We start from the raw sequence: 21,561 nt of genomic DNA, 5'->3' as shown, positions 1-21,561 counted from the left end.
GGGGCGTCGCAGTTTACTGCTTCTTTCAGTCATTTTCTGGGGCGGGAGCTGCCGTATCACATCACATCATTCACATGGAGCATCGCCGGGCGGGGTTGGTAACTTGCCCAGTCAATGGCATCTCACACACCTTTCGCAGTAATTTTTACCGGACTCGGGCCGCCACAAGATTGGAAAGAGTTTGAAAAGATGGACATGCAAATGCACGGTTAGACAACAAGATTGATATCCTCGGCCAACGTTAATTCCATCCAGTGGTTGGGTGACTTGGGTGATGCCTGGTCATTTGCCAGTTCAATAGCACTTGCCGATTTGCGCTGGACAATTCGATGGAAGGAGGTGTTGGCTGGACAAAACGGAGGTTGGCCAGACCTCGACTGTGGGAAAGAAACGAAACGAAAACGATCCAAAAGTTGGGGAAAAGAACAACGAAATTCAACAAAAAAAATAAAACAAACAGAACTCTGTAGTTATTTGGTGTATTTACTTCTCCTCCCACTCGCAGTTTCTTCAGTGTTATCTCTTTTTCTTGTTTTCTTGTCATTTCTTCCTTTTTCTCGATTTCTTATTAATTACATTTCCAGGCCTTTTTTGGCCAGAACGCGAGTGGCGTTCGATTTGTGGGTCATGCATGGGTCATGGAAACTGCAGCGGGTTGTGTCGCCAACCAAAAAACGAATCTGAACAACTCAAGGCCCGGGGAACTCGCACACGCCTTCTTCGGTTCCTCCTGTATCGCCATGGATGAGGACGATATACAGCGCAAGCTGGAGTGGCTTGAGAGGGAGCTGGAGCAAACGAGGACACGGGCCGACCAATACCAGGCGAGGGCTGACCGATACGAGGTGAGGGTTGACCAGGGAAGGAGGAACTGGCGCAACTCAAGGAAAGAAATGACCTCGCAGAAGCCCAGATGCAACGCACCGATTTCCTCCAGTGCCTTTATAACGTCCATGTCACCATTTCCCCGGCCCTTGTCGCGGAAAGCGACACCAGTTCCAAAGTCGCCAAGGATGATACGAATGTCGGCAACAAAGTCTATCCCTCCATCCTCCGTCCATGGGCCGAATTCCCCGCACTCCACGACGCCCGATTCGGGCTTGTTCTTGACGCACTTGGAGACTCGAAGCTCTTCCCCTCGATAGTCGATGTCCGCTCCACCCTGCGGGATCTCTCACCCACCCCAAGATTCGACGAGCAAGACGTACGGCCCTTTATTCGGGTCCACGTAGAATCACCGGCCCGAAAGATCGTAAATGCCTACTTCAAGGCACACCAGGGCTCCTCGACGGTCGCCCTCGAGCTCAGAAATAACGCCTATGGCCTCAGGCACAATACGCCGTCGATGTCCCGCGACGAGGACCAGCCGCCAGGAGAGCAGCAGTTACCCGAAATACCATCGAGCCTGGCCCCAGACCGGTGGGGAGTCCGTGTTACAGATCGTAAGGTCTCTACGGCCGTGCTAATCGGAGAGTACAAGGCTGCCCACAAAGCCAGGGCGCAGCAGGTCAGCCATGTCCTGGATAATCATGCTTATCTTACGAATTCGTTGTTCGTGGACTGCGTTAACCGCCTAAACACTGGGCGAAAGCCCCCGGCCACTCAAGACCCCTTGGCCATTCAAGTAAACCCCTCGTCTACTCTTGCCCAGGATCAGTTAGCAGTCGCCCTCTGTCAAGCGTATCACTACATGGTTACTAGCAGGTTATCGTAGGGTTACGTTGCATCGGGAGAATGTCTTGTTGTTCTGGTTATCAAAGATGCCGCCAACGTTTTGTATTTCGATTTTGTTTCCAGTTTGGCAGATATCGAAGAAGACGTGCCGACTGCCGACACCGTAAAATGCACGCCTGCTGCCGCATTCACAACCCTGACCCTTCTCGCATTGGAGGCAGACATCCGGCCTCAGAAATGGATCCAAGAAGCCCTTGCAGCCCTCCCGCGGTGGCCATCCAGCGGAACGGGGTCAAGTTCACAAAGCCTGGGCACAGGAGGGCCATCCTCACTCCCCCCACCTCCTCAACCTCCCCCTCCCCCTTGGCCGCCCGCCACACTCCCGCCGCCATCACTATCTGGCGATAATGACAAACAAGGAGGAACTCCGAGCTCGCGCCAATCGCCACAGAATCGACACCCCACCAAACGGACCAGGGAAGAGGGAGAGGAGCGGAACCGTGGGTGGGGTGGATACGCCCCATATCGGCTGTCCCTTACTGTACTCAAGCCTGCTTGCTCGGGCTCAGCTCTGGCGGTGCTCTGGATCCACGCTGCCCCAACACACCGCGCCATACTCGACAAGACCGCGCGCCGTACCACACCATTTCTAAGGCTGAGCTGTGCTCACTTTTCCGGTCCCAGTTCGCTTACGACCTCGACCACGGTTGCGAATGCCTGGACAGGTACGGCATGTTTGGCGAGACGGGTGTTTTGTTCAAGATCACCTTGTTGGCGTATGGATACACCCTGGTTGCGAAGGGAGTTCAGGTCGAGGATGCACACGCCCTCGTGGCGGAAGCTGCCATCTATTCACATTGCAGGCGTTTCCAGGGCGTCTACATACCGGTTCACCTCGGCGCTATCGAACTCGTCGTGCCGTACTACACGCAAAGCTTAGCTGTCGTCACCCACATGATGCTAATGTCGTGGGCGGGGACGAGCCTCAAGCCCCACATACCCGAGGGTATAGATCTGGAACGACGAACTGAAGCGGATCATGGTCATCGATTTCAACCTGGCATATGTATCTGACTCTCCGCCTGACTCTCCGCCCATGACGACGAAGGTACCGCACGAGTCAGACTCGGGTGTGGGGAGAGAGGAGAAGGTACGGAGGATTACGTGTGAATAAACTAGTCGACTACGGCAGACGAAAAGGAAAAAAAGAAAAAAATAAGAAAAAAGACAAGAAGAAAAAGTAGGCCGCCAGTTTTCAGCTAGTGACACTTTTGGATATGCCTTGGAAGGGCTGACTCGAGGCTGGGTAGGGCCGAGACTTAACGTACACACACGCACGCGCGCGCGCGCCCAAACCACATGGGGCAACACCATCAATTTTGTGATTCTCGAATTCAGACATCCCAAGAACCTCCTGAGCTTAGGGGAAATGATGTTACGCCAGGGTCTCGACGGCCGAATCCTCCTCGCCTAGACTGTTCACTGTCTCTTAGCGTAGGCGGAGGAGCACGCCATGGAGGCGAGGCTTACGTACCAGTGGTACGCAACCCATCACCCCCTCAATGATCCCCATTAGCCATCCCACAGAGCACTCAGCACCAGCCCTTCACCACTCCTTCAAAATAAGCTCAACCCCCCACCTCACCGGGTTCCCGTACCCATGAAAATTTAAGCCGCCGAACCAACCTCCGCACCCACTCCCCCAACCCACGCCGCCACTGCCCACCCACCCCCAACCCATCCGCATCCCCATCTCCATCCTTAAAGAGACTCTTAATCTCCTCATCGGTCGCGTGCTTGGTCAGAATCGGCTGCATGCTATCACGAATCCGGTCCAGGCGCTCCTTCGAGAAGCTGCCGATGCCACCGTCGCCGCCACCGCCGCTACCGCTGCTGTGATAGTTCCCGATCTGTATCCCCCTTTTGAGCATCCGTTTCCTGTGGCGTTCGAGTTGCGCTGGGGTGGGTTGTTTTGTGAGAGGCATGGTTGATGATCTCACGTCGTTGTCTGTTTTCTGTCTGTTACTTTTTTTTTAGGGTGTGTGTATGTGTATGTATGTGTATGTGTGTGTGTGTGTGTGGTGAGCCTGATGATAATTGCTGCCAAGAAGGGCTTGTGTATCTGTTACCGTTGGTTTAGAAGCTCAGCCATAATGGAGTTAGTGGTAAATCTGATCTCGGCTTCTTTGTCTGGGATTCGGCTGGCCATACGGGCAGGCATTGTCTGATCGATGGGACAAAGGGTCAAAGAGCCGTGTTATAAGAAAAGCATTGCGCGGCCAGTCCGGCCATGGTGTGCCCCACAAACCCCAAAAGGCAAGGCATCTGGTGGGCGATGGTTGGAATCGAGATGGACTGCCGGTTTTGGCCAAGTCTGATGTGGTGAATACATCAGTCATGACTCGTTTGAATTACGCTAGTTTGAACGAAAAGCGAGCAGGGGGAGGGGCCTCACGCCGTCCACGTCAACCCCACGGCAACCACCAAGGCATGCCATCACAGTTGGCAAGCCCCAGGCCGTTCTGGCCTCTCCGGCAAGGCCACATCCAGAGTTGGTACGTCCCAGGGGAGTCGGGATAGGGATTATGAGACATCTACGTAGAACTACGGCTTCCGCAGGAGCTCTTTACTCCCCAGGACCAGCGGGCCTCAGACAACCTTGTAGCCCAAGGCGACTCGTAGCTCAAGATCCTTTCACAGGGGAAACGTGGGCGCTACCAGGGAAATGTGGATCCCAATCCCACGGGAAAGGAGGCACCGCGGCAGGTCAGGTGAGAGAACGGGCCAAGGGAGAAAATAATTGAACCAAGGGGGTCTTTGAGAGACTCTAAACGAAGGAAAAGCTTGAGTTCGGGCTGGAATTGAGTCAGAAGTTGCAACTGATGAATGCATGCACCGCCAAAAGGCTGAGAATGTCCCGGGTGAGAGTAGTAAAGAGAGTAGAGATTCGAATAATACCTAGACTGCAAGTTGAAGTACTTTAAACATTGGGAGAGCCGACGGCCCAAAGCTAAGGAGGCTGGAGAGGTCGGAGAGGAAACTTCTATTTATACGACGGGCGCGGGTGCGCACACGGGACAGACACAACAGCATGTTCTGCATGGCACATTGGATGTTTAAGAGATTCTATCATTACAGTAAACTCCGCCCATACTCTATTTTATCTTCATTCGAAGAGGCAATTTATGCCTAACCACTCAGCTCATCAAATCATCCCCATCTTACATGAACACCAAATGCAATTCCGCTGCTGCCATCGCCGCCTTAGTACACAGAACCCCGTCTGGTAGATGCAGAGAACCAACCCCATTTGAAATGTCACCAAACCCACAAACCATAAACAAATCTTTGCCAGCACAAAATCCACCAATTCCGCACCACAAGACCATGCCCCAAGACATCAGCAAACGTTCAGAACTTCAGTTCAAACATGGCATTCACCAAATTCACAGTCTCCTGCTCCCCTTCTTCGTGCTTCGGCACCTCTTTCTCAGGCTTCCTGGCCAGGTTATCCTTCACATCCTCCTGAACACTCGCGCTCTTACCACCACCCATTACCCTGTCCCACCAACCATCAACATCCTCCAGCACGCTAACATCACCGTAAACAGAGTCCACTGTGCTCACCGTGGGCACCGCCTCGCTAACCGTGGATGCCGCCTTGTGGGCGGCCACGGGCTGGACTGGCTTGGGCAGGGGCAGACTGCCGTTGGATGATTTGCCGGTGGCGGTCGGGTCGACGTGGGCGACTTGGGCGCCTTGGGTGCACAGACTGTAGATCCGGCACAGGTTGGGTGAGTTTGCACGGAACGCCTTGGACCGCACCATGGCAGGGTGCATCATGATGATCTCGCCGAGTCTAGCGCGGGTGAGGGCAACGCAGAGCCGGTTGGGGTTGTCTAGGAACCGGGTGGAGTTGCTTTTTGCCAGGTCGAGGAAGACAAAGTCGGCTTCGTGACCTTGTGCGACGTCAACCGTCCGGGTTTCGACCCGCTTCTGGGCCGACAGGGGCAGCTTCTTGATCTCCTTTTTGTATTCGTTGAAGGCCTTCTTGTATGGCGACATGATTAAGATGACTCCAGGCTCGTCGCGCTCGGCGTGCTTAAATTGCTTGTCGTTGAGAAGTTCGACAACACGCTTCATGACCCAGGCGGTATGGGTGGGATTCCACGCCGAGGTGCCCTCGTGGCTCTCCTGCCCGCAGTTCTTCAGGTGGACGACGAGACGTGGGACAATACAGACCTGGCCGTTCTTGAAGCTGCCCAGATATGATCTCATGTGCGTCAGCGCCGCCGGCGTGTGGGTATTGCCACTGACCATCCGACCGTCGTACCACATTGTCGAGGCCAGTTGATGAAGGCCACCGAAGGAACGATGGTTCATTAGGAGTTCGTACCGGATGACGTTGGCGACAGAGGCGCGCTTCATCATAGAGACTTGCATCTGTTCCCGGTAGATATTGACGCACTCCGGAGTCGCCGAACCGACGTAGGGCACGGTTTGGCGGTGGTCGCCACAAAAGATCCAGGCAATGGGCTCGAAGTTCGCAATGGCGACCAGGTTTGCCAGCTCTCTTGCGTGAGGGGCTTCGTCGAAGTAAACCAACTCTGGCCTGAACATGCCATTGAAGTGGTTACTGGCTGCCACCGGTGTTGTCGCAATGAAGTCAGTTTCGGCGAGTGTGTCCCGGTACAAGTTGTACACCAGGCGGCGTAAACGCATAGGGACCACCTGGCTTTCCTCCCACAGGTCACCAGACAGGTACTCAGTGAGGTCACTGTAGCGGGTGAGCTTGTGCTCGTCGTAGAGTTGCCAGGCCGCTTCGTCGAGGCTGGGGGCGTGGCAGGTCCCAACCTGTCTCTGTTTCATGGGATTGCGGGCGTTGAGGAACTGGTTGGTGAAGTCCACGGCGGGCATCACACCATTCGAAGCCGCATCCTCGGCGGCGTTGAGACGGTCACTGGCATTGACTTCGGTGCCCCACCCCTTCATGCGGATGATCTTCTTTTTCATGCCCAACTCCTTATACAGCGCCACCATTCTGTTCGCCACATCGTCAATAGGGGAGTTCATGTCCACGATGAACAGAACTCTTGGGCACCGCCTTTCCAGCCGGCCCTTAATCAAGACGGGACGCGGCAACTGCTGTGACTGGGCCATGGCTATTGTAAAAAGATTGAAATGGGTTTTGCCAGCACCGGGACCGCCAGGCAAAATTCCGATACCGCAGTCCAGTTTGCGGAAGCCGTGCATGTAGGCGGCCTTTTGCTGTGGGTTGAGCCTGTCGAACTTCTTGGCCAGAGGGGACCCAGGCCACGAGGGCTGCTTCATGGCGGTGGTCAAATGAGGGATTTCCTCATGCAAATCGACAAAGAAGTCCGGGTTCCGGAGGGTGACGAAGTATTGGAATGCCCATAGCTGGCGCTCGCTGACCTTGACATGTCTGCCGCACAGCTTATCCAGGGCATTGAGCTCGGCATTTTTGGTTGCTTCGGAAGCGGTCAAGAGAAAGTTGGCCCGGACGGCGTTCTCAGTGGTAAGGACGATGTGGCCGTTTGCTCGCTCGGCGGTTGAACGATCGCTGGCGCAATCACCGATTCCACTGTCGGTATCGCTGTTGCTAGATGCTTTGGTGATGCGGCCGTTGGCGGCTTGGGGGCAGTCCGAAGAGTCGATCAATGCCGGGACCTGGAACAACTTGGTCTGGTGTTGGATGAGAGGCACGATGCCTTCGTAAGAGTCGGCAACATGGGCGGTCACTCTGAAGGTAGCGAGTCCCCTGGCGGACGCGGTGATGGCAACCTCTGGAGGCAAGAGGGTCTCGATGCGGAAACAATCCCAAAATCTAGTAGACGCATCGTCACCGAAGATGATTCTCATCTTAGCGGGCTCCCCCAGTTGAGGCATCTTCTGCTCCCCGATTTTGCCTGGCTGGACGGCAATGAGGTATTCGGTCCGCTTGGTGGTTTGGCGAACTGTCGAGATAATCCAAGCCCGAAACTTGTTGTCTTCTTTATTCGTCTCGTCGATGAACTTCTGGACAGCCGCAAACTCGGCTTCGGTGCCGCCTTTATGACGCGCAGCGAATTCTTCAATGGTCGGGAAAGCCAAAAGCGGCTTCAGAGCAGGAGGAGACTGCATTGTGACAACCAGTGTGTGATTGTGGTTGATTGGGTAGACAGGTGTTCGATGTTGGAATTCCCAGAACAACAATTGTCAATGGGTTCAATTCTAGTAGAGAGAAAGATTGAGTGCCATTAGAGGCAATAATGAGACCAGAATTGGTGGTAGAAGTGGATTGGGTTGAAGTAAAGTGAGCCAGAATCAGCGGAAAAGTCGCTTGTCAGGCAAGTGGATGGGGGAGGCAGGAGCGATTTGGGGGGGGGGAGGGGGTTAAATAGACGGACTTTCAGAGGTCAGAGCGTTTTCTAATTTGAAAACTGTTGCCTTGATGTCAATACGTGAAACTATCGACATGCAGATGATGTAATTCTAGGTGAGTTGCCTTAAAACACTTGGTCACCGGTTTCGTGATGTCTGAGCGCTTCACGTTTGAGGCACCGGGAAACGTGTGAGGCAACCGGCAACCCCCAACCTAGGTCGAGATCGTCGAGCACACAGAGACTCAAAATTGCAATTCAAAAACCTGGGAGACCGGGGAAAGAAAAAGAAGTTGCCAGAAGAACTCGTAGGTAATAGTCAAATAATAACTATACGCTGTCAGACTACTAGGTAACATTCGCTGTTTTTTCAACCACAGTGCAACAACGACACCCTATGGGAAATCGCTTTAATCTCGACGTGGTCAATGACAATGCCGGTATCCCAGCCAAAATAAACTGAACAATAAACTGAAAAAGTACCTATTCGCGCCCATCCTGTGGTTATAGAAGCGGCTGAGGTTAGAGAACGACTTGGCACCTACCTAAATGATCTATTCCAGGCGTTTCAATTGGGGAACGATAGGACCAACAGGAACTCCTCTCCTTCTTTACGGCCTTCGAATATTACCACGGAGCTGTCGAATAAGTGCTGCTGTATTGGTTTATTCCGCAGAGTGGAACTCCTCCTCAGTTGCGTAATGCTAAATCACATGCTGCGCTCAGACTGAGCTCGAACTGATATAAAAACTTGCTTGGCACATGCTTCGAAAAACCCACTGCGCGTTTGCCTAGCCCTCGCCGTTCTCGTCGATCTTCAGACCGACGAAGTCTGCTGAGTTTCGAATTTTAACCAGAATCTGGCTCTGAGCGCCTAAAGCTTATGTGAGGTAGTTTTCATCTTAGCAAAAACACATTCCAACCGAATGACTCGAGAGAAGCTCTCTCTACACATATAGGCAGACTAAATCTTTAACTCGTAGTGCCCTACAATAACCTCATGCCTACCTCTACTACGATACCATGGATTTTCAAAAATATACGACTTCATCACATGTTAAAACTTATAACACTTCATCTTTGGCCCACTCAATTGCTTACCATGAGTCGATGAGCTTCACGTTGGGCACTAGTTGTCATCAAATGCATTTCGTGAGCATTGCAAGAAGTGAACGCGATTATATTTAGTAGGTACCCTGGGGAAGGTAATAGAGTCAGTGGTCGCAAGGAAGGTCACTCAAGCTGCAGAAGTCAACGGCCTCTTACCAGATGAACAAATGGGGAACAGGGCACACCGTTCCACAGAGCTGGCTGTCCGGCTGGTAGTAGCCCAGGTCCAGGAGGCGTGGAGACAGAAGGGTGCGGCATCCCTATTGCAACTGGACATCTCAGGAACCTTTGATACGGTCAACCATACCCGACTGCTAGCAACTTTGCGGGGAATGGGCTTCCCGAGGTGGCTGGTCCTCTGGACGAGAGATTGGCTGACCGGTCGAGAGGCCACCCTTCTTTTCGACGGCAAGACGGCGGCACCGACGGCAATCCGGGCGGGGGTCTCCCAAGGCTCACCCCTTTCCCCTGTTCTCTTCATCCTCTACATCTCCTCATTATACAAGCGGCTAAAAGACGAGCACCCTCACTTGGCTATAACAGGGTTTGCGGATGACACCAACCTCCTGGTATTTGGTCGAAACCCCGAGGCCAATGCCCGGCAACTAGAGGCGGCGTGGGAAACGTGTATACGATGGGCGGACAGTCGGGGGATGAAGTTCGCCCCGGAAAAGAGCGAACTCATCCATTTCAACAAAGGGCGACGGCAGTGGACTGAACAGGTAAACCTTGCCAACCTAGGGGGAGGCACTAGCCCCGTTAAACCAGAAGGGTCTGCTAGGTTCCTGGGGGTCTGGGTGGACTGGAAACTCAACTGGAAGGCTCACCTGGTGGCGGTGGAGAAGAAGCTGAGGACCCAGAGCTATGCCCTGTCGAGGATCGTGGCAAAGACATGGGGGATGGGGCTAGCCAAAGCGCGAGAAGTGTACACAAAGTGCATCCGGTCGGCACTGGCCTATGGCGCATCATCGTTTCACATCCCCACGGATGTGGGAGGCGAGCCGGTAAAGAAAGGCATCACTAAGGCCCTCGGGAAGGCCCAGAACAAGAGCTTGCGGATTGTGGCGGGAGCCTTTAAGTCTACCCCCATCCGTAACCTCGAGACAGAGACATGGATACCACCATTAGACTTGTACCTAAACAAACGGCTTGCCGATTTCGAAAACCGACTCCAACGACCCGATCTGGACGACGGTCGAGGCGGCAAGAAGACGGCGGCGAGCGTTGTCCTCACCGCCTGCCGCAAGATTCAGCAGAGACTCAGCTCGAGGAGGGGCAACAGGGGCCGACCGCGAACCTTGGGACCTCAAGGGCCTACGGCGGTGGAGAGAGCCGCGGGCACGGTCATGCGCTGGACGGGGGGAACCGTTGATACGAACAGGGTAGTAGAAGAGGCTTGGAAAGCCAGGTGGTTAAAGGAACGGGACGGCAGGGCAATCACCAGGCCGGCAGACGACTTTGACCATCAGCAGGAGACGCTATTCCGGAACGAAACCCTAAGGATGCACGACGGTCTCAGCAAGGCAAAGAGCTCACTGCTGATTCAAATCCGGACGGGAGCAATAGGCTTACGGGACTTCTTGTTTACACGGGGAGTCCCGGAGGTTCTGACTCCTGCCTGCGAGTGTGGCGAGGGACGAGAGACTGCCGAACACCTGGTAGTGTGGTGTTTGGCCCCACCGTTGACTAGAAGATGGGAGAGAACTGGAATTCGGACACGACGGGACTTTTACTCTGTTCTACACGGCATCAATCCCACGACTGCACGGCTCGCGAGGAGAGTTCTCGACTGGCTGATGGACTCGGGGAAGCTGCCGATGTACAACTTAGCCAGGAGGCTTGAGCTGGAAGCGGCGGCCTGAAGCGCCCCCGTTCGGAGGCCAGGAGGCCTCCTCTCTTTGTATACGCAGACTCACCAGAACGCATCGCTCCTTGATTGTTGGTATGGGTTTTTTACCCGGCCCGGGAGGGCACGGTTTTCCTGTACACTAAAAAGCTGAGGGTCCGGCACGCCTCTAGGGCATAGCGGAGTATGAATAATAATAATATATAATTAGTAGGTGTTAGGTGCGAGTCAAAACTGGTACTCACTCCATGTCAAACACCATCCCGTTTACGCCTTGGAAGGTTTGTTTGCCTTCTCATCGTTTCGATGTATATATGTACGCCCCCATGATGCATCCCCTGGTGCCCTCTAAGATTGAACCTTTTTATCCCCCAGATCCCTCTTTTGCATCCGACTGTTCGCCGCCTCCAACCACTCCAAAAACTCCGAGTGTCCCTTTCTCCTCCTCCCGATGCAACCTCGCAAGCCGCTTCTCATTCTTCCGCTTCAACGCCTGCGACGACCTGCGCAGCGCCGACGTCAGCAGATGATTGAAATACGCCACCGTATCACGCCACAGTTCCTTCGCCGCCATCCCCATCGTGACCTTCTTCAACGGCACTCGAACAACCGACGCCCGCGCCAAACCCTGCTGACCCATCACCCCCGGCACCTGCGGTTCAATCTCTTGTTCCTGCTGCTGTGTCTCTCTGTTTTTGCTGCATCCACAAACACACACATGCCTCTAGGCTCAGCCTCAGCCATCTCACCGCGATCTCCCCTAAACCCATTCACCCTCTCTCAACCGCCCCCCGCAACCCCTTGGGACTCCTCCTCCTCCCACGGGCACGGAATACAGGCTGGGGGCTGGGGCTGGGGCTGGGGCTGTTGCTCTTGCTGTTGCTGCTGCGGTTCCAGATGTTCCTGGCAGCCGCGGCTCCTCCCACTGTGCCAGCTCTGGGGCGGGAGCCGTCGCTCCGGATGGTAGTGGCAAAGACGGGCGCTGCTGCATCCGGCTGCTGTGACGGCCGGTGCAGCGGGATCGGCACGGATATGTGGTCGTCCGGATGCCAGGTGGCCTTATCAGGTTTCCAGCCCGGTTTCCCTGCGGATTTGCGTTGTTGGAGAGGGGGAGGTTGGGGAGGTTGCGGTTATTGTCGGCCGGAATCGGAGTCAGCGGCCTCGGGGCCGGGGTGGTGATTGTTGGGAGGCCGTAGATGGGGACGGGGCGGCGCGAAAACGGGAGAGACGGGCTGACGCTGGATAAGGGAGATACGTTGGGAGGAGATGACGTGGAACCCGAGAAGGACCCCCTTCGCCTTGTGGAAACAGGGCTGACCTCCGAGTATACAGACGAACAAGGCCTCACCACCAGCTCCGATGGCTGGGTCCGAGGGCCGCCTTGGAGATGACTCTTGGTCAATGCTCTCAGCATACATGGTGACGTAAGAAGACGCGAGTGACACTCCTGATGTCTGGGGTCGCACGCCGTACTGCGTCTCCGACCACCCCGAGGTAAACGCCGCGGGAGCAGTTGCCGACCGACAAGAAGGGCCCAGCCGTCTCAATTCGCCAAATCGCCGCCCAGGCTGACCCTGAAGTTCCTCGCCCTCGGCAGTCGTGAACGTATATTGCTGGCTCGTATGGTCATATCCGGTCCGCGTCACACCATGCGGCAGTCGGTCCGCTTCGTCCATATCTTGCCACTTGTTACTTCTACCCATGGTATGGCGCTTGTAATTTGCAATGTGATGGGTCTTCGATGCCGCTATGGTGTGTGCTCGGGGGTGCCTGAAAGTCTAGGGTAGGGAAACTGTTGAACTCCTGCGAATCATCGTCAGTCCAATCCATGTTGTGTTTTTATACAACGTGATTCACTCCCAGTTTACGCATGTAGCACGATGAATAACCAACATGTTTGTAGCTTATTGCGGCTATTCCGTGCTCTACAAGCCCGTGACAAGCTTCCGTCTTTAACCAAGGGGTCCATCCCTACGAGGAGTTACGAGACATGGTACTTGTCTTGCCGCCTTCAGGGTTGTTTATAGAGATTACGATAAAGGAAACAGGGCAACTCATATAGAACCAGATAAAGGGTATCCAAGTGTGGCGAAAAGGAAAAAAAAAGAAAAAAAAAAAAAAATTAAAACGGAAGAAGAAGAAAGAAAGAAAAAAAGGAAAAGAAAAAGGAAAAAGAAATGGAAAAAAAGAAGATCGCCGCCGCCACCACCACCACCACCAACGCCCCAGTTCGCATTCCGTGTCATTATTTACCTCAGCAGACAGAAATCTCAAAGCCAAAGAAGTGGGAGCAAAACCAAGGCAAAATATGGCAGATTGACGTGAAGCCCCCAAGCGCCTGCTGTCGCGATTCCTCCCGTGGTTGTAGTGTTCAGAGTCTAGAAAAACGTCAGTTTTGACCGAACACAAAATTGCCTGCAGTAGAAACTCACTGGTAGCCCATAAGATGTCGAGGATGACAACGGGGGCTGAGTGATGGTGCCCGAAAGTGAAATGTCCGAAGAAGGTTCGCTGGCCGACAAAGAGGTTGACGACTCGGAGTAACATCCACCACCCGGTCCTACTACCGTCACAGTGGTGGCCGCGATGCTGACCGTTGAAACCACGGTTGTTGTTGCCCATGAAGTCACGGTTGTCGCAGGGCATTGTGAGCTGGTTAAAGACAACGTACCACTCCCGGTCACTGTTCGGCTGGACTTTGTGGAGGTCGAAGAACCGGGTGTCTGGGAAGACGGCCCGCTAGGGGATGTCGGGGAGCCCGTTGCTGATGAGCTCGTCTGTGGCACGCCACATTCTTCCAAACTTTGGCCCTTGGAAAAAATTAGTACGAGCTGGGACAGAAATCGGCGGAACACACTTACATCCTCGCAACACCAAACCTTCCCTCCAAACTCTTGCCAAGCGCAGTAGTAGCCTTCCTCGCAGGCACCTATTGGCTCACGTTAGCATTGGCGTCGAGCAACTCGGGAATCGATATAACCCACGCCCTGACCCATTCTCACAGCACGTCTGCTTCAAATCGACTTTATTGTAGCAAAAGAGCGAGAGAGTCGTCGACGCCTCGCAGGATTCCCAATTCGGTCCGCAGGCGTCTTGGCAAGTTGTTCCAGTGCCGCACAGCCCAAAGTCGGGGCTATAACCAGGAGGTGTTGATGTTGATTGACGGCGGTGAACATGACCGGCCTCCAAATTGACTCGAGGTGTGTTTTTGAAGACTTGTTGCTCCGAAGCTGAACCCAGAGCCAGCAGCAGCTGGAGAGCCCCAACCGAAATCGTCAATTTTTGGCTCCACATTTTCTTACTTTGATGTTTTTTTTATTTTTCTTTTCGGAGAGATGCATCAAGCAGGAGCGAGGGGGAGATGGAAACCTGCCAGGAACAGGAAGGATACTTGATAAATTCAGGGCTTCCCCAGTTCCAAGAGGTTGGTTGCACTCTTGACTCCTTGAGCCGAGAACCGTCATGTTCCCAGTGCCTGACAGGCGTCTTCCGTGGCGACCTTTGATAGGCTACATGAAAACTCGAGCATGGCAGGAACGCCCCAAATTTTCACCAGCGGTGAGTTGTTCACCATTTCCGGTTGCCAGACTGGCACTCGACTGGTTGGGCACTCGGCCGATCGGGCAATATCACGCTAAGCCATGTGAGTCTATTGTCTCGATGCCCAATCATGGCTCTGGCGCATGCAACTCAATCCCCGCCGTCACCTACCTACATCGGCGTCGCATTGGGCTGCAGATGTCACATAGCACGTTGTCACTTCTCCCCGCCTTGTGGTTGGAGAATGCAAAACCAGGAATCGCTACGACGCCGGCACTTATTGAAGCCTTGCGCCTAGTCATGCACTTCATTAATGCCCTTGTCGAGCCACGTCCCCTCAGTGGCGTCTGTTCCTCGACGTCTCCGCCGTCCTTATTGTGTTTGGCTTTTTCATACCTTGGCTACGGTCCACAGGTATTTGGCCTCCGCCTGGGTCTTTGGTGTTTTTTCCAAGCTCAATGATAGCTGTCGTGGATGCGCAGATTTCGCTGCCCTGACAAGATCCATCGGACCATCATCAACTAGATCTCCAAGAGGAGAATACCCGACACGATGGGAAAGTTTGTGGGTGTCACCAACACCGGCTTCGTCGGTACCGGCGAGCTGAGTGCTGTGACCTCATACATGCCCTGTCACATCTTTGGTGACCAGAGGCTCATCGGCACCGGCATCCGCGTCGGGTTTTATCTGCTGTATGCCGCCGCCATTATTGCCGTGCTGTTCGGCGTCGACAAGCAGTTCCGTTTCTGGCACGGAGCATGGGGCATTCTCACCTTGTCGCTCTTCACCACCATGCTCCTAAACGTGGTGGATTACAACTTGATCATCATCGACTACGCCGTCTTGATCCAACTCGTCCTCTGGTACCCGGTTTATTTCGTCTTCACGGTCTTATTCCGCCAAGCCCTCGTCGTCGATGGGAAAAACCAATCCAAGGCCGACGGCGAGTACCAGGAACGTCTTCAACAATGCCGCAAGGGCGCAGTCACGCAGCTTGACTTGACCCGAGCGCGCTCTTACTCCGAGGTCCTCAAGGCCTTCGCCCTTTACGCGGCAGCCGAAGAAGCAGAAGCGCGACCACGACGCGGCGCAAGTGGCCCTCGGCCGCGCAGTCCAACACTACGTCTCACACTGGCACGAGCAAATCGAGGTTCCGCGACGGCCGCCCAAAGCGAAGACGTGCAGATCGATGGCGGTGCCGTGACCACGGTCTACAACACCGAATTGATTTGAGGAGATCACGGCGGCCCCGACGCGCGCCGACATCGACAAGCTCCCGCGACCTCTACGTTGCAGCGCTGGTTCACTCGCAACAGACCGTCGCCGAGGCGCGAGCCACCGAGCAAGAAGTCGCGCTCATCGCGTCCGAAGAACTGCGCATCAGGCGACGCACGCGAGCCCCGAAACAATCCCTCCGCCACTTCCTCCTCACGACCAGCTACAAGGACCAACTGACGGCCGCCGTCGGTCTCCTCATCTGGTCCGCCTTCATGTTCGGGACGGCTGCGCTGAACTGGCCCCTCCTACACAATGGAAGCAAGCCCGGCGGAGCCTGCGACGCCGTCCCGACCGTCTACTTTGTCCTCGCACCCAAGAAGCCCTTCGTTGACCCCGGGTTCACCACATTCCTGAGGGTGTGGACGGTGGGGGTGTGCATCGTTGCCGTCTTGACCACCGCCATGGGGATTTTTATCCTCACCGTCAGCGTACTCGGGCCAGCCGTCGTCGGTCTTCAGCCCTGGCGGCGCGGGAGCAACAAGAAAAAATCAATCGAGGCTGGCCCGGGCGACCACGTCCACGACCCGCGCGCCTCGCGAGGGTTTTCGCACAAGGCCCGCGGCCGGCACACGCAGGAGATTCTGGCGTGTCTCCACCACAGCGAGACAAGGTCGGTTCAGCACCGGTACAGGAGCAGGACGACGGCGCCGGCGCGATTCAGTCTGTGGAACATCCCGTGGGCCGTCGTTTTGGCGGTTCTGTTGGTGGTTACCATCGTCTGCTCCGAGTTGACGGTTGTTCCCTTGGACTTTGCCCGGCCGCCTCTGCACGAGACCGCCGAGGTTTTGGCCTTTTTGATTGGGTTGTATTCGTTGGTTTTGACATTGCTGAGTGTTGTTGGTGCGTTCGTTGCCGCCTTTTTGCGCAGTCGCCGCCGCAAGAACCCTGGACACGGCGGCGATCACAAGGTTCACCACGAGAAGGAGAAGTACGTTGAAAGGTCGGGACAGACTGGTGTGGCGTATTAGGAGGCGTGTTTGTCGTTTTTGGGGGGTAACTAGCAGAGTTGTAAATACCAGGTTGTTTTTGTTAACCTACGTAATCAGGGTTAAGGTTTAATTCTGTTCTTTGGTCACAAGCAACCAGCCAAGGCGCCAAGTCATTCCGGAAATTAAAATCACCGTCTTTCAATCTTCAGTTCTTCACCACTAGTTCATCCGTACACTTTCCAAAACTCGAACATTGACGAACTCAAAACTCAGCCATCTTCCATCAACAACTCACTAATATTTGACAGCACCAATTTGTGGTGCTGATAACATTGAAACTGGAGTCCACCAAGTCTCAACGAATTCACAATGATCGCCGACGCAAGCGGCGGGTTCCTCGCATATCATGAGCCAGACAGTACGCCTCGCCACGACCTTATCCTCCAGAAGCTGGCCCGTTCTAACAACCGTGGATCACAGTCATCAGTATCCTGACCCTCATCTCATTTTTCCTCTTCCTCGCCATCGCAGAATGGCTGGCCGACAAGATTGTCCGCGCGTCACTCATCGGACATATCATCGTCGGCCTTATCTACGGCGTGCCCATTGCCAATATCCTGGGTCTTGACTGGCAAGCAACGTTTCTTGCCTTGGGGTACATTGGCTTGATCCTGATCATCTTTGAAGGTATGCCGTGCCCAATGCTGATCCTCTGGGTGCTGAGCTCCAGTTGCTAACGGCTCTAGGTGGCTTGACCATCCGCCTCGACCTGCTCTGCCAAAACCTCATGCTCAGCGTCATCGCCGCCCTGCTCGGTGTGCTCACACCCATCGCCCTGTCATTTGCCCTCCTCTATGCAGGATTCCACGACAGTCAGCCTCACATTTTGCACTCCCCTACCCCCGAACCCTGTCTAACCCTGCCCCAGGCCCCCTCGAAGCCTTCATCGTCGGAACAGCCCTCTGTTCCACCTCCCTCGGTACCACCTTCGTCGTCCTCTCCAGCGCCTCCAAAAGCAAACCCCACCCCAACCCCGACCTCCCATCCCATGACCAAGTCAGCGCTCCAGCAGTGGATTTCTCGCAAACCCGCATCGGCACCGTCCTCGTCAGCGCCGCCGTGCTGGACGACGTGTGCGGCCTGGTGCTCGTCAGCGTCATCCACAACCTGCGCGGCATTGCTGGTGACGACGGCGGGACCGGGGGTACCAGCTTGGGCTGGATCATTGGGCGCCCGGTGCTGGCCAGCGGCCTGATGGCGCTGCTGACACCCGCCGTGGTCAAGTTTGCCGCCGGTCCGCTGTATCGACGGTTCGTCGCGCCGCGGTTGCTGCGCTTTGCTCACGTGGGGCACGTGTTTAATATCCTGCTCATGGCGGTGGTGCTTTGCGCGTTTTTGGCTATTGCGGCGTACGCTGGTGCGTCCATGCTGTTTGGTGCGTTCCTGGCTGGCGCGTTCGTAAGCGGCTTGCTAGGAAGCAAGGCGAGAAACGTACCTGAAGAAGCGGGTGTCCCAGCCTTTGTGGACTCGTTTGAGCACTATTTAAGCGCGCCCCAGAAGTATGTCTTCCAACCGTTGTTCTTTGCGAGTATTGGTTTTGCCATCCCGTTCCTGGACCTGTGAACGCGGCGAAGGTCATCTGGAAGGGCGTGGTTTACACGCTGCTCATGGTATTTGCGAAGCTCATTGTGGGGATCGTGGTCCCTGCTTGGGATTTCATTTCGCCCCCGAATCCGGAAGAGGAACTCGGAAAAGATACCGGTGGCAGCTACCGCTAGCTGGGCGCCGGCGACGCTGTTGGGGGCGTGCATGGTAGCCCGCGGTGAAATTGGGCTCCTCATCATCCAGATCGGCCTCAATGAGACGCCGTTCCTGACTCAGAAGGCCTTCATCATCGGCGTTTGGGCTATTGTGCTCAACACCATCATCGGGCCCGTGCTGGTAGGCATCCTACTGAAGAGGACCGGGACGACCATCGCCGAGGATGCCCGCTGGGGTGTTCAAGCAAAGCACGGGTCTGACACGGAAACCACTACGGAGGCCGAACCGACGGGTACCTCAGGCGGGACGAGTCCTACACGCCGCTTGGCTTGATCTCGGCCGCATCGTGGTCCCATCGTAGCCAGATGCCGGGGCGCGCGGATGGCGAGTCATGCGGTCAGCCTCGTTAACACCGCAATGACCTTGAAGGACCCAATACTTAAAATAGATGTCGATTTTAGTCTAGAACGTGAGGACCCAAGTGTGATGGCGACTTCCGAAAACCAGTGCAACGGTAGCCGAGTGGTACCGGTGTTACCCACGCCTGCTCTCTGGGCAGGGACAATACGATGTGCGCTTGATAAGAATGCAGATATTGCAGGGTAGTCTGCCACAACGTGGCAACAAACTCGATGCTGACAAGGAACAGAAACAGCACGGAGCCTTTGTGGCTGCGCCTAATATCGAAACAGGGACAATGTAACCATAAACAACCAATCAAGGAGGGCGCCGGGCCGGGCGAGATTCGGCTCGGTGATCGCGGCTGAATGGGCATATTGTACGGAAGTGGTCCGAGAATGATACCTCTTTTGTTTCCCTACTCAACCCCCCCCACCCGCAATCGTGGTCCTTCCGTTCCCCAGATGCCCCCTACATATTGTGCCGAATCTCACGAGATCATGAGCCTTTGGGTCGCCCCACTAACTCTATGAGATCGATATGGCCGTAGCCAAAAAAAGATCACCAAGTCAGCCGTCCCGGCGAAGGATCCGGTACCGACGATGTGAAGGGATCGTCGCCAACATGTGGGGTTGAGCGGTGATCTCGTATAACCGTGATGTTGCCCCTCCCAAGCTCCCCTCGCTGATCACCCAGCAGTACTCGTTGGCTTCAAGGACTGCCTCTCGTTCGTCCACTTTGTGCGATCGCCAACCATGCGGTACAGCCTCCTTCCCGCCCTCCTGGGGTTGGTCATCACTTCGGTTCAGGCGGCGTCTTCTGTCATCCTCGAGCAGACCAAGGGGATACCGCCTGGCTGGAGCTTCCAGGGCAACGCCAGTGCCTCGGACAAGATCACCCTGTTTGTGGCCCTGAAGGAGCCCGGGCTTGAAGACTTGAAGGCCAAACTCCACCAGCGCCAGAACCCGGCGCATCCCTCGTTCGGCCGGCATCTCAGCCGGAATGAAGTCATCCAACACCGGAAGCCCGCGGACCCGGCTGCCGTCTCTGCCTGGCTGAAGGCGAACGGCATTCGCGATGTCCACGACCAGGGGAGCCTCATCAGCTTCGAGGCATCCGCCGAGAAGGTCAAGTCCCTGTTCGAGGCCGACCTGGCGTACTACGGCTACCAGGACAGCGACGAGGGCCCGGTGCTGCGCGCGACCTCGTACAGGATCCCCGCGTGGCTGCGCGACTACATCGAGTTCGTGCACCCCATCACCAACTTCATGCCGCCGCGCCCGCACAAGGGCCACCGCAGACGCCCCAAGCCGAGACCTCACCCGCCGAAGCCACACTGGGCCGCAACCAAAGCTCAACCACCAAGCCCCCTGGCGCAGCCATAACGACAACCACCCCCACCACCACACCCAAGGCCCAAACCGAGCAGCACAAGCAGCGCCGCCGCCCTCAGCAGCAGCCCCTCGCTCGTCCACAACCCCACCCCCGAAGAGATCTTCCCCAACCTCCCCTGCCTCGCGGCCACCGTACCCGACTGCATCAAGAAGCTCTACAACATCACCTACACCCCCGACAGCGACACCCCCAGCCCCGTGCGCTTCGGCGTAGCCGGCTTCCTCGAGCAATACATCCAGCACTCGGACGTGGACCACTTCCTCGACACCTTCACGCCCAACCTCCCGCCCACCTACAACTTCACCACCGAGCTCTTCCACAACGCCACCAACCCGCAACACCCGCCCTCCCTCGCCGGCCTCGAAGCCTCCCTCGACATCCAATACGCCCTCTCCCTCGGCCACCCCACCCACGTCATCTACTACCTGACCGCGGGGCGCGGCACCAAGCTCGACGCCGTCACCGGCCATCCCCTCCCCACCCACCACAGCGACAACGAGCCCTTCCTCGAATTCCTCACCACCCTGCTCGCCAAGCCCGATTCCCAACTCCCCCACGTCCTCAGCATCAGCTACGCCGACGACGAGGTCGGCGTGCCGAAGGCCTACGCCCTGCGCGTATGCGACTTGTTCGCGGCGCTGACGGCGCGGGGAACGACCGTGTTGGCGGCCACGGGCGATGGTGGGGCGGCGGGGACCGGCCAGACGGATTGTGTGGATCGGGAGACGGGGCAGAAGAGGTATGTGCCGACGTTTCCGGCGAGCTGTCCGTATGTGACGGCCGTGGGGGCGACGGAGAATGTGGCGCCGCCGGTGGCGGGGGGCGGGGTTTAGTTCGGGGGGGGTTTAGTGATTTCTTTGGGAGGCCGGAGTGGCAGATGGGGCGGTGGGCGAGTATGTGTTTGGGTTGGTGAAGGGGAATGATACGCGGGTGGGGCTGTTCAATCATGGTGGGCGGGCGGTGCCGGATATCAGTGCCATTGGGTCGGCCTTTCCGATCATGATGGGGGGAAGCGTCACCAGGAGCCGACAACAAAAGCAAGTGGGCGGGGGAGGGCGGAATAATAACATAAATAAAAAAAACAAATGTAAAAGACCAAAAAGCCGAGATGGGTAGGGATATAAATACCACTAATATATAAGAATGTTAAAATTTATGTCATATTTAAATCATAAAATAAAACTAATGATTTATTAACCCCCCCCTATACGAAACAATGCAGAACAAAATAAAAAAATATAAAACAATC

The 21,561-nt window shown here is 55.5% G+C and overlaps 7 protein-coding genes across 7 annotated transcripts; 4 read left to right on the top strand and 3 right to left on the bottom strand.

The window, feature by feature from the left end:
- Positions 1-740: 740 nt before the first annotated feature.
- Positions 741-2,748, top strand: CHGG_05168 (uncharacterized protein; the record flags this gene model as incomplete). The annotated part of the gene is made up of 4 exons (XM_001224381.1): positions 741-845; positions 938-1,507; positions 1,715-2,174; positions 2,225-2,748. 4 exons carry the CDS (start codon positions 741-743, stop codon positions 2,746-2,748), a joined length of 1,659 nt encoding a protein of 552 aa, XP_001224382.1.
- A 2,337-nt stretch (positions 2,749-5,085) lies between these two features.
- CHGG_05167 (uncharacterized protein) lies at positions 5,086-7,815 on the bottom strand (the record flags this gene model as incomplete). The annotated part of the gene is made up of 1 exon (XM_001224380.1): positions 5,086-7,815. The coding sequence occupies one exon, from the start codon at positions 7,813-7,815 to the stop codon at positions 5,086-5,088; it is 2,730 nt and encodes a 909-aa protein (XP_001224381.1).
- Positions 7,816-9,331: 1,516 nt separating this feature from the next.
- CHGG_05166 (uncharacterized protein) lies at positions 9,332-11,026 on the top strand (the record flags this gene model as incomplete). Its single annotated transcript, XM_001224379.1, has 1 exon — positions 9,332-11,026. The coding sequence occupies one exon, from the start codon at positions 9,332-9,334 to the stop codon at positions 11,024-11,026; it is 1,695 nt and encodes a 564-aa protein (XP_001224380.1).
- Positions 11,027-11,374: 348 nt separating this feature from the next.
- Positions 11,375-12,428, bottom strand: CHGG_05165 (uncharacterized protein; the record flags this gene model as incomplete). Its single annotated transcript, XM_001224378.1, has 3 exons — positions 11,375-11,708; positions 11,785-12,094; positions 12,329-12,428. 3 exons carry the CDS (start codon positions 12,426-12,428, stop codon positions 11,375-11,377), a joined length of 744 nt encoding a protein of 247 aa, XP_001224379.1.
- A 553-nt stretch (positions 12,429-12,981) lies between these two features.
- On the bottom strand, positions 12,982-14,304 carry CHGG_05164 (uncharacterized protein; the record flags this gene model as incomplete). Its single annotated transcript, XM_001224377.1, has 4 exons — positions 12,982-13,019; positions 13,443-13,749; positions 13,872-13,939; positions 14,013-14,304. 4 exons carry the CDS (start codon positions 14,302-14,304, stop codon positions 12,982-12,984), a joined length of 705 nt encoding a protein of 234 aa, XP_001224378.1.
- A 798-nt stretch (positions 14,305-15,102) lies between these two features.
- CHGG_05163 (uncharacterized protein) lies at positions 15,103-18,851 on the top strand (the record flags this gene model as incomplete). The annotated part of the gene is made up of 7 exons (XM_001224376.1): positions 15,103-15,759; positions 15,867-16,756; positions 17,102-17,175; positions 17,238-17,444; positions 17,504-17,629; positions 17,686-18,316; positions 18,392-18,851. 7 exons carry the CDS (start codon positions 15,103-15,105, stop codon positions 18,849-18,851), a joined length of 3,045 nt encoding a protein of 1,014 aa, XP_001224377.1.
- An 821-nt stretch (positions 18,852-19,672) lies between these two features.
- Positions 19,673-21,145, top strand: CHGG_05162 (uncharacterized protein; the record flags this gene model as incomplete). Its single annotated transcript, XM_001224375.1, has 2 exons — positions 19,673-20,160; positions 20,332-21,145. 2 exons carry the CDS (start codon positions 19,673-19,675, stop codon positions 21,143-21,145), a joined length of 1,302 nt encoding a protein of 433 aa, XP_001224376.1.
- Positions 21,146-21,561: the final 416 nt, after the last annotated feature.

The sequence above is a fragment of the Chaetomium globosum genome, genomic scaffold (assembly GCF_000143365.1).
Source record: "Chaetomium globosum CBS 148.51 scaffold_4 genomic scaffold, whole genome shotgun sequence".
NCBI lineage: Eukaryota > Fungi > Ascomycota > Sordariomycetes > Sordariales > Chaetomiaceae > Chaetomium > Chaetomium globosum.
Note: the sequence above shows the minus strand (reverse complement) of the source record. Positions and strands in the feature narration are given on the sequence as shown.